This window comes from Syngnathus floridae, chromosome 4, assembly GCF_059516105.1.
Source record: "Syngnathus floridae isolate MCC-2025c chromosome 4, RoL_Sflo_1.0, whole genome shotgun sequence".
Taxonomy (NCBI): Eukaryota; Metazoa; Chordata; class Actinopteri; order Syngnathiformes; family Syngnathidae; genus Syngnathus; species Syngnathus floridae.
The window spans coordinates 5,883,283-5,903,792 of NC_142416.1; the positions used below are offsets into that span (position 1 = coordinate 5,883,283).

At 42.0% G+C, this 20,510-nt stretch overlaps 1 protein-coding gene across 2 annotated transcripts in view; it reads left to right on the forward strand.

Moving 5' to 3' along the window:
* The first annotated feature begins 9,163 nt into the window (after positions 1-9,163).
* The window catches only part of glra3 (glycine receptor, alpha 3), a 105,982-nt gene continuing 94,635 nt past the window's right edge, over positions 9,164-20,510 (forward strand). The window contains exons 1-2 of one of the 2 annotated variants that reach the window (XM_088373349.1): positions 9,164-9,261; positions 10,044-10,192. In XM_088373349.1, coding sequence (XP_088229475.1) covers positions 10,128-10,192 — 65 coding nt within the window. In that variant the 5' untranslated portion in view covers positions 9,164-9,261; positions 10,044-10,127. Of the gene's footprint in view, positions 9,262-9,808; positions 10,193-20,510 lie in introns of those variants that run through there. The other variant, XM_088373350.1, reaches the window with a different exon arrangement.

Sequence of the window (20,510 nt, forward strand, 5' to 3'; positions counted from 1 at the left end):
GAAAGCAGTGAGGGTTAAAAGACAATACATGTAGTAAACCTTTTGAAAGTTCATCACTCAATGTTTTAGTTGCCTCTGTACATGCTTTGTCAGCTCTGAAAGAACAAGACCAAATATATCCTTGGAAAAACATTCTAAGTGATAAAGCATGTCTTCACTAAATAAATTAAGCTACAAGTACAACTGTTTCTGCTGTATGATTTCGAGAAAATTCACATTGGATGTGATTATGATTTCACCTTGACCAAAGGAAGTTCTTGGAAGTTCTCCTGATTTGGCAAGCAACAAATAACTAGCAATCACTTTATCTTTGACGAAGTACAGTTTTTATTGATTGTTTTGACACAGCTGTCAAGTCAAATTTGACATTTTAAAAACAGTTAACGCAGAGGGCTAAATCAAGTCAAGTCAAGTTTATTTGTATAGCCCTAAATCACAAACAGTCTCAAAGGGCTTCACATAGCCAAAATTGACAATTATTCTCAAAGCATCCTCTGATCTTAAGCTCCCAAAAGGGCAAGAAAAAACTCAAAAAACCCCTGCCAGGGGAAAATGAGAAACCTTGAGAAGGGACCACAGATGGAAGGATCCCCCTTTCAGGATCACCAGGCTAAACACATGGCACAGTGGTCAAAATTACACATTTTGTTTGCAAAAGGCAGTACCTGTCCCAAAACATTTAAAATACTGAAATTGAAATTTTCCCTTTAAACAACTAAATTTTGACACAAGTGTATGAGCACCGCCAGTCAATCATTATACAATGAGCGACAAAATACAAAACACAGCACTCGTGCAAATCAGTGCACCATTCCAACCTATGCCAGTGCCGTTTGTAATCAGATTTGCCCTCTTGCAAAAAATGCATCAAGAATCAAATGAGCTTTGATGCAAATTATTTTTTATTTTTTTTATATTTATATTATTATTTTTTCAGACTGTGGCTGACAAATGAAATATTCACACAGAGAATACATGGAAATAAAAATAAAATCCATTACTGTGTGAGAAATGAGGAACATTTTAAAAGAGTCTTTTACAGTAAAGAACAAAAATCTATAGTAGGCCTATACTATAAGAGTATAAGAGAAAGCCACAAGTGATACTCTTCCATTTCTTATTCTGAGCCCTTTCAGCTATACCTCCACCTCGCACACAGACTCCTCTTCCTCTGACCCCTTTAGAATAGAATAGAATAGAATAGAATAGAATAGAATAGAATAGAATAGAATAGAATAGAATAGAATAGAATAGAATAGAATGCCCTTTATTGTCATTTTACAACTTAGTTGTACAACGAAATTCGGACAGCTGCTCCCTTCATAGAGCAAACATTACAAAATTTAAAAAAGTATAAAAGGTAATCTGAGAATAAAAGTGAAAGATCTTATTTACAATATAGCTATTAGTCTAAGAATGAAGGTTAAAAAAAATCTTATTTACAGTATGTTAATGTGGGTATATGTACGTATTAACATGAATGAGGTTTGTACAGAAAGTAGATAATAAATAGTTATTGCACGTAGTTTTTAAAGGAGTATCGGTGTTGCATTATAGCTCTTGTATCTGTTGTATTTTACCTCTTACTCTCACTCTACCTCTCATCTGCTTTAGACCTCCTCGATCCATGCTTGCAAAGAAATGAAACATTTTGTAAAGAAGTGTCAGACAGGTGCTTTTAGTGAATGCATAGTGATCAGGGAGTTTCAAAAAGCTCGGAGCATATGGTCTCTGTTCGGTAACTACAGCTAAAACAATGGAGTTTGGACTTCTTGAATGAGATCTGTGTTAATTGTTTTGCCAAACAGTGGGAAAACTGTGTTAATCCAATGAGAACGTGTTAACACATTTGCATGAGGTTTCTCCTGCTCAGATGGTGATGATGAAGACGGAGAGGTTCCCAGTTTCTTCAGATAGGTCAAAGCAATCAATAAAAACTGTGATAACTTTCGGTGGAAGTAAGTCACTCATGATAAAGTACATTGTAGCTACTGGCTCCTTTGGAAAAAAAAAACTTTAATAAATCTGCCAGAGAGTTGAAGCACCCAGTTTTGTTATGTGTGGTGTACTCGTATAATAAGGTAATTAGTGAAAAAAATGCTGTTTTGTGTGTGTGTGTGTGTGTGTGTGTGTGTGTGTGTGTGTGTGTGTGTGTGTGTGTGCGTGCGTGTGTGTGCGTGTGTGCGCGTGTGTGTGCGTGTGCACGTGTGTGTGTGTGTGTGTCTGTGCGTGCGTGTGCGTGCGTGTGTGCGTGCATGATTGAGTGTGTGCGTGCGTGCGTGTGTGTGCATGTGAATGTGTGTGTTTGTAAGTGTGTGCATTTGTGCGTGCGAGCATGCGTGCGTGCTTGTGTGTCTTTGCATGTCTGTAAGTACATGCGTGTGAGCAACATATATTTATAACACGTTCTGCATTTCACTGTCAGTTGCAGAATGGCTTGAATGAGGATCATCTGCCCTCAGAGGAAGGTCACCTTTAGATACACTTATATTAACTACACTGTGTGCATGAAGGATTTACTGTTTGGGGTAAATGCTGTCTGTCATATCATTTGTCTCTGCTGACATTTCTTTTAGAGAGATGACTTGTTATTCGATAGATTAAACAAATGCAGATGCTAACATAATTCATGTCCGGTCTCATGGTATGCATCTTTGCACTGATGCTGATGGTTGTTGATACAACCAAAGGGTATTTGCTTAATGCTTCTTCTAACTTTCCAATAAATAGGCCTCATTGAGCCTTTTTCTTCATTTGAAATAGCAGGGTTTTGCCATTCTTTGTAAATGGGTTAGTTCAGTGAACAGGAAGGAATAGGATTTATTTGCCACAAATGCAAAATTACATACAAGATACCAAATAAATCAATTAATATGGTACAAAATGACTTGCACTGTTCAGTCTTAATGCCTTGTATTCTGGTGTTTAACCGTGAGCTGTAATGAACTTAGTTAATAATGCATTTTCCATCTGTTTCTCTCTCCTTAGTCTTTCATGCTATTTATATGTCCACGGGTTAAGCAGGCTGTCACACAAGTTGGCGCGACTGTCTCTTCTCTTTATTCATGGTGCTGCATTCTACAAAATTGCATGGGGGCAAATTGAGATTCTGGAGTATGTATATCACAGTGGTGACTACCAAAAATCAGTTATGAACACATCCATATAAAAAGCCTGCCTAAATTTCATATTAGTTGCATTTATGAAATTGCCCATTACAAAAAACAAAACATGCAGTCTCGCTTCAGTTCGGCTACATTTTGGCACAGTTCCATGCACAGTCAGATGAAAAAATATAATCTGACTGTTTAGTGCTTTAAAAGGACTTAGTAAGAGTCAACAGTCATGCTAGAGGCTGTGTGAGACTGAGCACAGCATTGCTTTGAGGTAAATGCTAATGTCAGCATGCAAATATGCAAAGAGGTTTGGTCCTCATAATATCCTTATATTTTAAGAGGAAAAAAGCTCATCAGAGACTTCTCCCTTGGGGTTGGCAGAGGGAGAGTGACACTAGATTGGAATGACATGGGTGATATTCTGTGTCCTTCAGGATGCGTGCTATGAGGGAAAAGGAAGTTTGTTGACCAGAGGCTGTGGCCTATTTGTTAAGACCAATGTGACTTGGACCACATTTCAAACAGCATTCAGAAAACTCAGACTGTCTAACAAGTTAAGTAACAGTGCGGGAGTGGGGAAAACTGTCATTTGAGTTGACATCAAAATTGTTCTTGATAAACGAATTTTACATACATGCATTGTAGAAACAACAGTAAATTAATATTCCGTCCCAAAGAGTGCCATAGTCCCATAGTGCCTATCTTTCTCTCAGTGCAGTAACATGATGCTGTATTACAATGCACCTGTGTATGGACCAGGAACCATTTGAAGTGTGCATATGAAAATAATGTTATTAGATTAAAAATATTTTAGTTATCTATTTTGAGGCATATGAAGAGTGTTTCCTGTCCGGAAACAAGGCAAAAGCAAACACAACATTGTTTTGTATTGTTCAACCATAGAGAATATAAAGCACTGGATAAATTTCTTTTGATGGCTTTGTGACCACACCACTCGCCGTACACACACTTTTTGACTCCGGTGTGTGACGTGTGTGTGTGTGTGTATGTGTGTGGACTGTGAGTGTGCGCGCGCGCGTGTGTGTGTGTGTGTGTGTGTGTGTGTGTGTGTGTGTGTGTGTGTGTGTGTGTATACATATTCTATACTGTATATATAGTATAGAGAGAAATTGTGTGGGAGAGACGGCGAGAGCATGTTTTAAAAAAGCTCACAGAATAGTTGATTAAAATGTCAAGTCTAAAAATCTTCTAATATATAATTTATTCTTGATAATTTTATTAGTGTGCATGCTGCAAGTGAGCTTGCAAAATTTGTGTAGCTGGATCAGAGCAGGTGCATAGAGTGGTAGGCAGCTGACAGTAAATGTTGTTGCACCATGCTTCTCTGTAATATCCAGAACCTAATGTCTAATTCATATTTTTCACATTAGGATGGTGAGGATGGCTAGATGAACAGAAAGGGTGCAAAGTACTGCCGTCTCCAATGTTCCTTGTCGTCTTTGACATGGCAATCTGTCACTCTGCCTTGCCTCCATTCCTGCAACACTTCCCTCACTTCTTTCTCTATGGCCCTTCGTGACATGATCACTATAATTGTCACTGATACTCACATTCACTGATCACCCATTATTTTTGTAAGAATATTTTCCCCAAAAGAGTTTTTGCATTCAATGTTTTTAAAATTCATAAGAGCCGTAAATAAGTATATAGTAAATTATAATAAGTTAAATAAAATTAAAACAAATTGTAATTTAACATTAAATTTTTTTGTCCCTCAGTTCACAATGTTAACAAAGCTAGGGGAACACATTTTGATAGAAGTCTTACTCAAAACCAGCAGGCTCTGCAATACGGTGCATCAGCAAGACCACAGATCGGAAGTCAAGCACCAATTTTTTCTGCAAAGGTGAAAGCAAATTGTTATCAGAAATAACTTTGAATTATTCTCAAACATCCCCTGATCTTAAACTCCCAGGAGGGCAAGGAAAAACTCAAAACTCCTACTAGGGGAAATGAGAAACCTTGAGAAGAGACCACAGATGGGAGGTTTCCTCTTCTAGGATAACCAGGCTGCAATGGATGAAGAGTGGACACATAATACAGATAATTCAAAATAAAGCGCAGAGAGCAGGATGTTATTGCACAGCAATGTCTCTGAGACTCTAAGAGTGGTGTGAGTTCATCAGAGCGACAGCCTGGGGGAAGAAACTGTCTCTGTGTCTGCTGGTTTTGGCGTACAGAGCTCTGTAACGCCGTCCGGAGGGGAGTAGTTCGAACAGACTGCAAACTGGGTGAGAAGGATCTGTAGAGATGTTACATGCACGTTTCCTGGTCCTGGACAGGTACAAGACCTCCTTGAAGCAACAGATGTGGACCTAGTGTGTATCCAAGAAACAAAACTGATGCCGAAAGACAACACCACTGAGCTCTGTAACTTCACGGCCGTTCGACAAGACCGACCAGTGCAAGGGGAGGCAAGAGGAGGTGGTCTATTGACGTATGTGTGAAACCAACTTCCATTTAACGAATGCAAAGATCAGATTGGTGAAACGAGTGCCCTGGAGAAACTGACTATTGAGATACCAACTCCCCAATTGCAGACGGTTAACATTTTAAACTGGTACCTCCCCCAGAGTTATCCAGCGACCTGCAAAGAACTGGCTTCTTCCAGAATGCTGTAGGCTTACAATAGTCATCACTCCCTTTGGCCGCTTCAACTTCAAACGGCTCCCGTTTGGAATTACAAGTACATGAGAGATCTTCCAGAGGAAAATGATGGAGACTCTTCAGGGCCTGAAAGGGGTTGCGGTCTTCATAGATGACAGCCGTAGAAGAAGGTATACAGGCCACAGAGGAGGAGCATGATGATCACTTGGAGAATGTAATGCAACGCATGGAGACTGCTGGCTTGAAGTTTAACAAGGAGAAGTGTAAAATCAAACAGAGCCAGCTGTGATTCCTTGGTCACCTCATTGACTGGTCTGGCATCCGACCTGATCCTGACAAGCTGGAGGCTATACGATAGCTATCGTCATCAGCGGATATAAAAGAGCTACAGAGCACTGGGAATGGTGAATCACCTGGGAAGGTACATTCCAAACCTTTCGACAGTGAGCCAGCCAATGCTCGAGCTACTGAGGAATGATGCTGTGTGAACATGGAGTCACGCTCACCAAAAAACTTTTGGGAACATTAAACACTTGCTAACAACTGCATCAATACTTGTTTACTACGATGTGAACAAGCCACCTTCAGTGTCGGCTAATGCAAGTAGTTATGGACTGAGTGGTGTCCTACCCCAACTCCCTGGGAGTCACTGGAAGCCAGTAGCATATTGTTCTTGAAGGCTTAGTGATGCAGAATCTCACTACGCACAGATAGAGAAGGAAGTGTTGGCCGGTATATGGGCATGCAAGAAGTTTGGCAGATACTATTTGACAGATATGACCTTAATGGACTGGAACAGTTTAAGCTGCTAACTGATCACAAGCCACTTGTGCCTCTCATCAATAATCGTAGCCGGGACAATGTAACCTAACGTTGCCAGCGTCTTCTCATGAGGCTCATGAGATTCAACGGAAGGAAACGCACAGCAATGTGGCCTGCTATGTGGCCAGTGTGGCGGAAGGGATCCCAGCATCCACAAGCTAGTTAGATGAAATTAGGGTAGCAACAGCTGCTGACCTTGAACTCCTATGTGTTACGAGACTCAGAGAGAGGATGGCCAGTTGATACTAAAGCATATGCTCAATTAAAAACAGTGCTCTCTGTACACAATGTCCCTGTTCTGAGATAAGTGTCTTACCAAATGTAGACAGAGAGCGGGTTCATCAGTATGGTGGCCTGGACTTTAATCAGAAATTAGCAGGCTTGTGTCATCATGGCAAGTTTTTCTACAAGATGAAAAGAACACAATAAAAGGAGCCACTCCTATCCACACCACTTCCGGCGCGACCTTGGAAGAGAGTAGCTATGGACCTTTGCGAATTCAAACGTCTACCTTGTGATTTCAGATTACACCTCGAGATTCATCGAGATATTGCACCTGCCATCTACAACAAGTACACAAATGATCCAAAAGCTTTGCTTCAGTTTTTGCTAGATTTGGCATTCCAAATGAAGTGGTAAGTGACAGTGGTCCTCAGTTTACAAGTGCCGAGTTCCAGAGGTTTGCTACCTCATCACCCACAAGGCAACGGACATGTAGAAAGAGCAGTACAGGCAGATAAAAGGATCCTAAAACGCAAGGATCCTGTCATGGCACTCATGTGTTGCGTTCCAAAACAAGCTATAGCCCAGCGGAGCTGCTGATGGGGAGGAAAATCAGAACTAGTACACTAAGGACTCTGGAGGTGAACCACGGTCGGAATTCATGTTGATGTTAAGAGTCAACTCAATTTCTTTTATCTAGCACATTTGTAAGAAGAGGGTGACACGATGGTTCTGGGTGAAACAGCCTATGAAAATAACACAAAAGAGGGGGAGATGCCATATAATCATGCCAAATTTGCGCTTGCGCATACGTTAGAGCATTTATGGGCAAACTACGGTTCGCGGGCCATGTCCGGCCCACGGGGCCATTTAATCCGGCCCGCCAAACCTTAATAAATTGAATCATTATACATTTTCTTGGGTCATTTTCCCTGCAATTACTATGTTTCCCCAATAGATGGGGAAGCGCCCGCCCGCGCATTTACTCCCGGAAGCTGGGTCAGAAAGCTCTGTGAACACTCACAAGTGCGTGTACGTACTAAGTAGTACGGACCTGGCGCACTCCGCACTCGATTTCCATCAGTGCCGAATTTCGAGTGTGGGCTGTGACGTCAGCATTCTCGTAATTCGCGCGCTGAGCTTTCAGATACAGTTTTATGCTCATGCCACCCACAAACCTTCCCCTGGAATCCTTCCATCAAAATGAGTGGCCCAAGGAAAAGAAAGGTGGACACTGAGTGCCGAGTTTTAAAAAAAAAAAAAAAAAAAAAAAAAAAAAAGGGTGGACAATTTGGCTCGACCTACGTGTGTGAGCAGACATTCAGCCACATGAACGTCAACAAATCCCGTCACAGATCTAGGTTAACGGACCGAGACCTCGTTTTGTCACGGATTGGAATGGAGCGGGGCGACCAAATGCAGCTTGGACCAGGGTTTACTGAAGGGAAAAGGTAGTTGGAAGAGAGGATAAGGGGAACAAGCCAACAGAACCAGCAAACTAACATAACTTAGGCTAACTGAGGCAGAGTGACAGGGGTAACCGACAAGACGAGAAAAACCAATACAGACGAGACTACAGACGAGAGACGAGAAACAATCCGACAAGGGTGTGACACGCAGACAGGATTTAAATACGCAACAGGTAACGAGAGACAGGTGACTGTGATTAGTACATAGATTGTGAGTAGACACGGGAAGGGAGGGGCGAGTACACAGACACGGACAGAAATAATGACAACCTACACATAATAAAACAACCGGGGATGAGTCGTGACACGGCTGTATCCTAAAAATTACCACAAATTTTACTCCAGACCATGGTGCACTAGTAAAAAAGGGAGACCAACAATACTATTGATTTCTTTATTACTTTATTTAGATGTATTCTTTCACTGATTCTTCAAGATGATGTACTTGGTCAGAATGTTTGCCGTTTGATGTGATTTCGCCTCATTAGATAAACCTATTTCATAAATCTGATCTGCAGGCGCTGAAGTGATGGAAACTATTATTCATAATAACAGTGTCGTATTTGATGAGAATCACTGATGGTGGTTTTTTGGTGAAATATTTTTTTTCATGCTGTTAATGAATGTATTGTTTTCAAAAAGCTTTTTTGGAATATCCATGCTTTACTACCTACTAAAAGTAAAAACCTTATATGCAATGACCTTTACATGTCATTTCTATTACTTCACACAAATACCACATCCATCTGCTCCTGGTTTGGCCCCCCGGTCAAAATTTAGAACCCAATTCGGCCCGCCAGTCAAAAAGTTTGCCCACCCCTGCGTTAGAGCAGTACGATAATTTGATGCAGTGAAGGTCTCGCAAAGTCTCGCAAAGTCTCGCGGGGATCATGCGCGGGGGGTGGGGGAGTCCACACCTTTGGAAAGAGTTGTTCCTAGCCATTAAAGAGAGACGCAAAAAACAAGAGGCTTCTTTGCCACTTACAGATCGTCTCCAAAAATACGTATGTTCTTCAATTACACATATGTTGTGTTTCCCGCCTTTCTTCATAGATTACATAAGTATATATAGCTTTGCTGACTTATTTTGAGAGCGTACATAATGTAATATATGATAATTGCCAAAAGTAGGTAGTTTCTTAACCTTAAACGCAGTAGGCTGAACAGAATTGTGGGTTCAAATGTCATTTCGATCAACTTCTCCTCTCTACGCACCCCCACTTTGGCCACATATGGCAAACTTGCATAAACTTAGGTTACTTTACGACAGGGAATATCAACCATATGCGTCTCAATGTAATTCTGCCCAACAGAGCAGAATGAGTAAGTGTGTTTAAGCCAGATGGAGGAAGAAACAAATGGAAAGAACAGGAGGAAGATGTCAGGGCAGCAGGATGGAAAGCTACGGGGACGCATACTGGTTCATTGGCGTGTGTTATATTAGTTCCACTTCGCTGGTCTTCTAATTTCAGATGCTATTCTGTTTAGGGAAACGCGACAAAATGATTGGGTCGGCGTGCTGTCAATCATCCAATGAGGTGGCGGTTATCTCTGCCCCGTGCTGACTGCTTACGACTCTGCACTTGCTCGAGCGCATTGAGCCCAGAGCTGAGCTTGAACAGCTGGCGCGCGCGCACCTCATTGGTCCTTGTTTTGTTTGTATTTTTCCAGTCACCTGTTTTTGATAGCGGATTCCTAGCGCAACCTTTGTGTTATGTCATTAAGTGATGTGAAATAACACAACCATGTGAATTTGGGAGTCATCGTTTTGGTCTTTAAATTACAGCGGAAGGAAGAGCTGTGTTTGCTGTGCTGAAAGCTCCAAAATCGCGAGGAGACAGGACGGCTCCGTCCGAACGTCGCTGAAGCGATGAAGAGGAAGAACCACTCTATTGGAGTTTTCCTACTCTTCTGGAGACTGTCGCTGTTTGTCTGGTAAGAGGTCACTCAAATAGATTGTCATTTTAATAAATTACGGTTGTTCCACGCCACTGCTCGTGACGAGCTACGAAGTGCATAATACTTTATTTTCCTCGCGTAACAGTAGACCACATTGTTTCAAAATACATGTGTCCTCAAATTTACCCAGTTCCTTGACAAAATTAGTGAGATATGTAACCATTATTTAAAGAACAGATGAGTGATTAGTCAAAACATTCTTTCTAAATGAGATTTAAGTCAATATTAAAACTTTTCAGAATAACAGTCATTGAACAAAACATGGCATTACTGCAAATAATGAGACCCCCGAATGCGGTTCAGTCGTGTTTTCCAAAGATATTTACCATATTTTACGTATTCTGTAAAGGCATTTAAATTCCAAACGGTCTTAATTTGTATTTTTATAAAAATCGGGATATTTGACTCTGTCTTGAATTGTCTTGGTGAAAACCTTCACAATTCCTACTTACGCTGGAGATCCTTTTATTCAGGAAGTCCTTAAAGCCCTCAAAAGATTAGTTGTAAAAAGAACCTCCTGGTTGCAACTTGATAGATGCATGAAATTGGCAGCAAACATAGTAGCAATGTCTTTTACAATTCTTTTTAACCTCACTGTAGAAAAAAATTGAGATCCTGTCTCTATGGAAATCAACTTTTGCCCTCCCATTAATAAAAGACAGGGTCACCCCTGCAATCTTGACAAATTATTGACCAATACAAACTTTTTTTAGTGAGCAAGTAAAATCATTTTGGTCACAAAAAAATTGTGCTAATTAAAATGGCAAATGACATTACTGTTGTTGTTGACAGAAAATAACAATTTGCATCTCTTTTTATTGATTTGTCAAAAGTGTTTGACATAAACAACAAAAACAATTTCCAAAATAATTATTTAATAATTATTAGATAAGGAGGAGATTGGTCACTCGGGAACAGCAAACTGTGAGGTGGTTACAAAACATCGCCAGAATTGTCTTACAGGTTGCAGGTTGTTTCATGGTTATTTCTTTTTTAAGATGTTGTGGCTAATGTCAGATCATGATTGTTCGTAATTCTGCTCTTGGCTGACATGACTGAAAGATCATCTGATGATCGCTGTCAGGTTAACCAATCAGATAGCTACTTTGATCATGTTAGAATAGGCCTCTGAAAATCTTTATTTCAAGGTTCTTTTCAGAATCAGCTTTATTGATCAAGTTTGTGCATGCCAAACAGGGAATTTGACTCTGGTTGATCTCTGCCTCTGTACAACATTTAAGTGACTGGCAACATTCAGGTAACTAACAACATTTAAGTGGTGAGAGCAGGATGTTATGTTTCTGAGTCTCTATGAGTGGTATGATTTCATCAGAGTGACAGCCTGGGGAGGATTTGAAGAAGGATGTTAATCTTCAGGAATGAAAATAGTTGGACTCAGTCGATTCAATAAAAATATTTTGGTGAGTCCTATGCCTGAGTCAGAGACAAGTCCAAGTCAAATGACAAGGAGTCTCAGTCAAGTCAGAGAAGACAAAAGACAGTTTCGAGTCCATATTAAAGTACTACAGGCCTGCTTCTACAACAAAACGCTCATATTTCTTGTCTTTCAATGTTGAAATGAATGGAATTGCAATTAGTTTGTTCTACTCTAGCATATAAACAGAATATTTATATATATTTTAAATGTTTTTTCATAGGAATAAAATGCACTCAACAGTACAGTATTGAGATTAGCTCTCCACATAACCTGTAAACACAAAAACACGTCTGTACCTAATGTAATGTCCTTCCTAGTTCTTCTGTGGTATCTTTTGTTGGTTGCTTAACTAACATAATTAGTGCTTTAATCTGCGACCAACTAATAGTGCCCTTCCATTGCATGGCAAGCAATTGATGCAATTGATGGTTGCCATCTGGCAGTGGAGATCAGAATTTTCTATATCTGACGACAAAGAAATGGTCAAGCGATTGCTGGTATCTTGAAAAACTTGTTTAAATCAAAGCACTAGTACCTCAAGGCACCACTGTACAATAAACAGGTGTATGCACCTGATGCCATTTATACAACAGAATAAGTCATGGCTTTCTGTGAGTGTTCAATCTAACACGATTTCATACTGAGTTAATAAGTTGAGTAAACTGACACGAGATCATTATTATGCTACTGTATTTCAGTATTCTTACTTTGTGTGACATTTTGGTTTGGTGATGTGCTGATTTTTCTAACGTAAAATGAGTGCCTTGGCTCGTTAAAGTTTGTGAAACGCTGACTTCATAAATGTATCGTGAATTTATAATAATTGTTGAACAGTGGTCCACGGGCCGCAGACCGGTCCGTGGATCAGTTGGTACCGAGCCACACAAGAAAGAATAAATAACTTGTATTATTTCACTTGTATTTATCTGAGACTGGACGATCTTTTATTTAAAAAGATGGACCAGATTCTCTCCTACACCTCGGTGACATGAATATAACATCACATTACTCATGTCTTATGCTGTGTGTGTGACATTCTGAGGATGCTGCTAACAAAGTTGCATATAAGTATACAGTGGATTCACGTTTATTACTATATTATACTGTGATGTTCGCATACAGAATTCACCCATGGAACTAAGAGCTGAAGGATGTGTTGGGAATGTGGTGTTTATGTGGTAACACACTTGCGTTGTTGTTCTTTCTATTCCCCGTTTTACGAGTATGTTTAGTAGAGTCTTTTGCAACACACCTCCTACGTTTCCTATACTTCAGCACCACAATACCATTTTTATGCCGGTCGTATCACTTCATTTTGTTGTATTGATCCGCTACACCTTAAAAGCCAGTACATGAAAATATTATCTGACAATAATCTGGTTCATAATGCTAAAACGGTTGGAGTTCCGTCGTCACTCGCGCGAACTGGAAGCCGTGGCTGACAGGGGCTGTCCTCAGACTGCTGAGGGCCAGGGACAAGGCTTTCAGAGCGGGGGATGAGGCTGGCTTGAGGACACCGAGGGCCGACCTGTCCCGAGGCATCAAAGAAGCGAAGAAGGCATTCTCGTGCAAGGTCTCCACCCACTTCAAGGACAGCAAGGACGCACGTAGCCTTTGGCGGGGCATTCAGACCATCACGGACTACAAGCCCGCGCCGAGGAGCTGTGAGGGCGACGTCCGTCTGCTGAACGATCTGAACCGCTTCTTTGCTCGCTTCGACGCCCAGAACAGCACTTGCCCGCTGAAGAACACTCCCCCCCCCCCACACGAGCAGCCCCTGCGCCTCTCTGCCGACGGTGTGAGGAGGGCGCTTGCCGCTATTGACACCCGTAAGGCGGCGGGCCCTGACAACATCCCGGGTCGAGCGCTGAAGGACTGCGCTGGGGAGCTGTCGGGTGTCTTCACGGACATCTTTAACGTTTCCCTGCAGCAGGCCATCGTCCCCTCGTGTTTCAAGGCTGCCACCATCGTTCCTGTGCCGAAGAAACCTGCACCGTCCTGCTTCAATGACTACCGCCCGTGGCACTGACGCCCATCATCACGAAGTGCTTTGAGCGGCTTGTCATGGAGCACATCGAATCCGTTCTCCCCCCCACCATTGACCCTTTCCAGTACGCGTACCGTGCCAAGCGGTCCTCTGAGGATGCCATCTGCTCTGCCCTCCACTCGGCCCTCACCCACCTGGAGAGAAAGGACTCATATGTGAGGTTGCTGTTTGTGGACTTCAGCTCTGCCTTCAACACCATTGTGCCGCAGCGACTCGTCCGTCTGCAAAGTCGACGAGCTGGGCCTCAGTACCTCCCTCTGCAACTGGCTACTGGACTTCCTCTGTCAGAGGCCTCAGACGTAGACTTAGACTTAGACTCAACTTTATTAATCCCTTGGGATTACTCCTTCAGGGAAATTCAGGCCCCAGCAGTATCCATACCACAGAGCGGGTATACAAAAGACACACAGATGGCATGAGCGCAACTCAATAGGCCCTCATAAGGCTGCCATACAACGGCGCCACAAAGAAAGCCAGAAAGTGCGAAAGATAAAAGCCATCAAAGCAAAGCAAAGCAAAGCAAAAAGACAAAAGAAAAAAGTAACAGCGCCCAACCAGCACCCCTCAATATCAGAAAACACCCCAAAACACACAAAACAGCCTCCACGGGGTCCACAGACAGGTGTAAGGGTAGTCCAGTTCAACGGCACCCAATGGACCGTGGTCGTGAATCGGTGAAAACATCACAAAGCAGGCAAACGTGTGAGCAGCGTCCTGGGCACCCAGTCGGGGCACGTGCAGATGGTCACCACGGGGCTAGCACGGCGAAGGTCGCTGGTTCTGACGAGCACGAGGGAGCACAGGGGTCGCGGCTGCAAGGCAAGGGACCCGGTCAGCATCAGCCGGATAAGCAGGAAGCCGTCGTAGAGGTACGCCGGTCTCGACCGATGTGCGCAGCCATCCCGGTCCCAGGGAAAAAAAAAAAAAGAAAATCACATCCACAGCGATACCGAGGTGCGGTAGAAGGCACCAGCATCGCCGAATGGACAAAAAGACAGAAAGAAAAAGGAGAAAAGAAGGAAATAAAGAGGAAAAAGAGAGAACACTCACAAACACAGGTGGTGCGTGTTGGCGACAAAATCTCCGCCAGCATCACGCTGAGCACGGGGGCCCCCCAGGGCTGCGTGCTCAGTCCATTGCTCTTCACCCTGCTGACGCATGATTGCACTGCGACCTACAGCGACAACCGCATAGTGAAGTTTGCTGACGACACGACTCTGGTGGGTCTCATCACGAAGGGCGACGAGACTTGGTACAGGTCGGAAGTTGACCTTCTGACCACGTGGTGCAGGGACAACAACCTCCTGCTGAACGTCAACAAGACCAAGGAAATCGTTGTTGACTTCCGGAAGGGTCACACAAAACACCTGCCGCTGATCATCGATGGTGCTGTGGTGGAGAGGGTGAGCTGCACCAAGTTCCTGGGGGTGCACATCAGTGAGGACCTCTCCTGGTCCGCAAACACCTCGTCACTGGCAAAGAAAGCTCAGCGCCGCCTGTACTTCCTGCGGAAGCTCAGGCGTGCATGTGCTCCTCAGGCAGTCTGTCTACATTCTACCGTGGCACCGTTGAGAGCGTCCTCACCAGTTGCATCGCTGTCTGGGGTGGTAACTGCACTGAACAGAACTTGAAGGCCCTGCAGCGCATAGTGAATACGGCTGGTAAGATTATTGGTGCTTCGCTCCCCTCCCTGAAGGACATTTACGCCTCCCATCTCGCCCGCAAGGCAACCTCGATTGCCAGAGATGTGAGTCACCCGGCTCACTCTTTGTTTGACCTTCTGCCCTCTGGGAAGAGGTACAGGAGCCTGCGCTCCCGCACCACCAGACTCGCCAACAGCTTCTTTCTCCAGGGTGTTAGGGCCCTGAACTCGCTACCCCCTTCTGCGTAGCGTGCGGCACTGTTGCGCTATTTTCTGGAATGTCTGCTGTACGCGCACTTGCTCCTTTTTTTGCTCCTCTAATTTATTCATTTATTTATTGTGTTATTTATTCATTATTTATTCAGCACGCTGTTGTTATACTTGTTTACTTGTTTGTCTGTTGTGGGCCATGTCTTGTCACCGTGGGATAGGGGGGAACAAAATTTCGGTTTCTTTGTGTGTCTTTGGCATGTGGAGAAATTGACAATAAAGCTGACTTTGACTTTGACTTTGAGATTGCTGCTGTAGAAGACACAATTTTTTTGGTCCACATATTGCTGACTAACTCACCTTGGTTCTTGGGTCTGTTCTTTGGTATGATGATGACAAATGAAAAGGTTTGGTCTCTTTGCAAAGATAGGCACATTTCATGAGGCTCCTTCTCAGTTCGAGATGGTGGCTAAGTCTGCACGTCCACAACAGGTGGGTTTGATGTACTTTGAGTTGCTTTTCTGGTGGAGAGAGTGATGTAATGTGTCGCAGACATTTATCAAATATTTTAAACAGACTGTTGGAACTTCAGCATGTGCTATATATATGTGGTAAATCTAGGGCTTTAACAAACTAATCTTTTTATAATTGATTATCCTGTTGATGATTCCATCGATTAATCAAGAATTCAGTGACCACAAACCCAAGGAAACCTCATCTCCATCATCTCCGGGCTGCAGTGGGGTCAGAAGTGCCTCACTTGCGTACATTGACTGCACTTCCCTGGGTTTTGTATACGTGCCTGCAGCTCATATGTCAGAGGATCTGATACCTGAAGAAGATTGGATTTTCGTTTAGTGTTATTTTTTTGTTGATTTACAGAGCCAACAATGTACAATACCAACTCCGCTTCCTTTGACTTGACTTTTGTATCTTCTGAGCAATCCTCACCCAGTGTAATTGTCTAAATGAGTTCTCACTGTTATTAGTATGGTAAACCATGTATGGTAGTTTGAACAGCTTGCTCACAGAGGCATTTTCATAAATTAGCTGGGATGTATTTGGTTGTGTATTTTCACAATTGATTGCACTATATGTATTAGGGGTGCAGCTATCGATAATTTTTGTATTCGAGTAATTTAGCGACTATTTACATCGATTAATTGAGTAATTGGATAAATCATGCTTTTTTCTTTTTTTTTTATAGAAAATAAAAACATTACCGTATTTTCCGGACTATAAGTCGCTCCGGAGTATAAGTCGCACCAGCCATAAAATGCCCCAAAAAGTGAAAAAAAACATATATAAGTATATAAGTATAAGTCGCATTTTGGGGGGCAATTTATTCGACAAAATCCCGCACCAAAAACAGTCATGAACGAGCAACAACAGGCTAAACGATAGCAACAACAGGCTAAACGATAGGTATGCTAACGTGACAAACACAAACAAAGAGCTGAGAACGGGCCTGATGTAACATATAGAGTGATTAAGGACAACTATTACATGAATAACATGTTTATAAAACCATTGGTGTCACTCCAATTCATTAAATCCATCGATCATTCGATACGATAGCAACAGGCTAAACGATAGGTATGCTAACGTGACAAACACAAATGAGGAGCTGAGAACGGGCCTGACGTAACATATAGAGTGATTTAGGACAACCATTACACAAATAACATGTTTATAAAACCATCGGTGTCCCTCCAATTCATTAAATCCATCGATCGTTCTTTGTCAACAATGGCTGCGCGCGGCTGAGGGCGGCTGCACTTCAAAATATTCCACAGGCTCATATAACGATAGATAAACTATATTTCAAATAACTATAATATAAGCAATAATATCCATTAAATCCATCGATCAAATTCCTCGTCCTTTGTCAACATCGCCGCGCGTGCGCCCTAACGTCAGCCTCGTCTTTATTCCACAGATCTACTATATAACTATATTGTAGCGTTAACAAAGTACAAGGATAGACGTGGGTTTGGTAAACGGCTCTTTATTCCACAAAACAAACTTCCAAGCGTGTGGCGGCGTGGACTTCCAGAGACGATAGCTCCATGGCAGAGGACCGGGCGTGCGTAATGGCCATGTCCGAGCCCCATGCACCGTTCGCGGACAGCCACTCGACCGAGCGCCGGCCCCCGACTCAGTAGAGTAGGACCGGGCGTGCGTAAAAGCCATAATAGTTTTTCAAACCTTCTATGTCACTCCAAATCCTTAATTCCTTTAAACTCTTTGTCCTCCGTGTCACTTAGAAATGATCACCGCTAATGACGCCGGTCGTCCTTACGTGGGTCGCGCCGCGCGGTGCCCATGACGTCACTTGAAATAGTAATCCATTGGTACATCACGGTTCTCCAAACTTTCTTTCTGCTGCTCGATTACTGTTTTCAGCTGCATATTTTACAACTTGAAGTTTGTAACTTGCAAAATATGACTTTCTTTTTGGTGCCATTTTTCTTAAGCCCACCCAGTTGATGAGTCACGGCCAACGGTGAAATTTAAAGCGCCCTCATCCAGTTTCGTCTGAAAATATATATTTTTTCAGATGTAGTTTTTTGTTTTGTTTATTTGGTTGTTTTATCAAAGACAAACTCTGCTTTATTGTCGATTTTTTTTTCATATACCAAGACACACAAAGAAATTGAAATTACGTTCCCACTATCCCTCGGTGAGATAGTACACATATCCATACAAGCAACACAAAAAAACCCAAGAAGGCATAAACAATGAATAAATAAGAGTGTTGAATAAATGATAAATAAACAAATAATAATAAATAATAATAATAAATATAAGAGGAGCAAACAGACAGTGGACTTGGATATGGTGCTTTAAAGTGTTAATTGCTTTATTTGATGTTTTCTCTATTTTTTATGTTTTGAATATGTTCAAGATAAAGATATAAAAGCATGCTAAGTTATCAACTATACTAAAAATAACATGGGAAGTGGTCAACTATACTTTTAAGTGATGTCTTAATGATCAAGTAAAAATTTGTGAAAAAAAAAACCATATATAAGTCGCTCATGAGTATAAGTCGCCCCCCCACCCAAAGTATGAAAAAAACCGCGACTTATAGTCTGGAAATTACGGTACTCAAGATGTACTCTTGTATGTATCCTTTACTGCACAACCAACATTGTAACATTGTATAAAGGCTGTTTACATGACCATTAAAAGTGCAAACATAAAATACCTGCGTAAATTAAAGGTTATACTGAAACATACGCGGAAACATACTCCACGTGTACATAGTTCCGGGCATGCGGTTTTTCAGCTTAGTTGGAATGAATGAATCCTCGAGGCAGAGTAAATGTAATCTTTCTAATCGAATTATTCGAATTACTCGAATTACTCGAATCGTTTCAGCTCCAATATATATACAATAGTAGATAGAGTTAACAGTCACCTCGGAAGATCGATTGGAGGAGGCCAACGAACATAAAAGGGCCAAATATGCTGAGTTGGTGTCTGAGTGCCGCAGCAAAGGCTGGAAAGTGGTGTATTCCAGAACTATAGGCATACAAATCACTTGTGGTGGTGGAACAGAACATAGGTTCCGCTCTACTTATAGTGTATGTGTTCACTAAGACCCTGCCAGAAAATCTTCTTAGAAGGTCATGCATGGATACGGAGGCACAATTTCACAAGCTTATTGTCATTCAATAGAATCAAGACTGACTCTTCCTCATGTTTGTGTTTCTTGTATAACACTCAGGCGTTGAGTCTTCTCTATCCATTTGGCTTATGTGACAAGTTTGTGCAAAATCTTGACACTATTTGGCTGTAATATTGAACATGATTAGACTGATTGTTCTCTCGAGTTACTCTGCACTTTTTATTAATTTGTGAAATCGATGCTGGTAAACTTTGTTACACAACCAAACATACCAAGTCAAATTGTCTCAAATTTCTTCGAGAGATTTATGGAGATGATGTTGATGTTGGTTTCATAAGTGTTGGAGTGGCACAAAAACATTCAAGAGGTGGTGGATGACCTCAAACTAAGATGGCCGATATGAAAAAGGCAGCTGAGAGCAGTGGCAGGGGGAACCATCTTGTGCGAGAGGGAGTAGATGCTGTCTATTTTTGTGCAGGTGGTGCTGATGCACAAGGTTTTTGGCAAGATTGTCCTTTCGCTTTAGTCAGGCGATCAAAAAGAACACCAGGTCAGCAAGACTAGCTGGAGAAGAATGGGGAAGATTCAGACTTGTTGTCATGGTTTTATTCATTGTCGTACAAATACATTGTTTTCCCAAATATGGCGAATAGCTTCTGCATGTCTACAATCATTTTTTGAAAGCCGACTCTATTTGATTTAACTTGACCTGAGCATGAGTAGGATGTAACGTATCTTCCCATCCTGTGTGTTTAACAGTTAGGACAACACACCTGGAAACTGCTGAAGGAGATGCCAGCACCAGTGGTCACATTGCGTTAAAATCAAATGACCCATATGCAAGGAAATGCAGACATGAAACATGGTATCCCTCTTATCACTGGTTCCATGTTAGCTTTTAGATTTTTTAGAACCTCTAAGACTGTATTCCTCAATAGATAGTGTTGCGATAATTTTTTCTTTTGACATTTCAAAAATGTTTTCACAAGTAGAAAGTTCTCCCTTCTGCCTCTATTTTTGCCTGCAGTATGTGTGCCTTGTAGTGCTTTCTCCAAGTACGACATAATTCATTTTATCATATGTGTGTTCTATTATATGTTATGACGCTCTGATTAAATTTATAGTTGCGGTCCCTTTAAGAGTTCCGGTGACGTTTACCGTTGCCGGCATTTTCTGTTATGCGCATTGGATGTTACAGAGTCAGTTAATAAACACAGCTCACAGAGTATGAATGTGAGAAGTTTCCGGCTCGTTTTCTACGCCTTTAAAGCAACTTCCACACTGGTGACCCCGACGTTTGTTTACTGGACGTATCCAGATCGA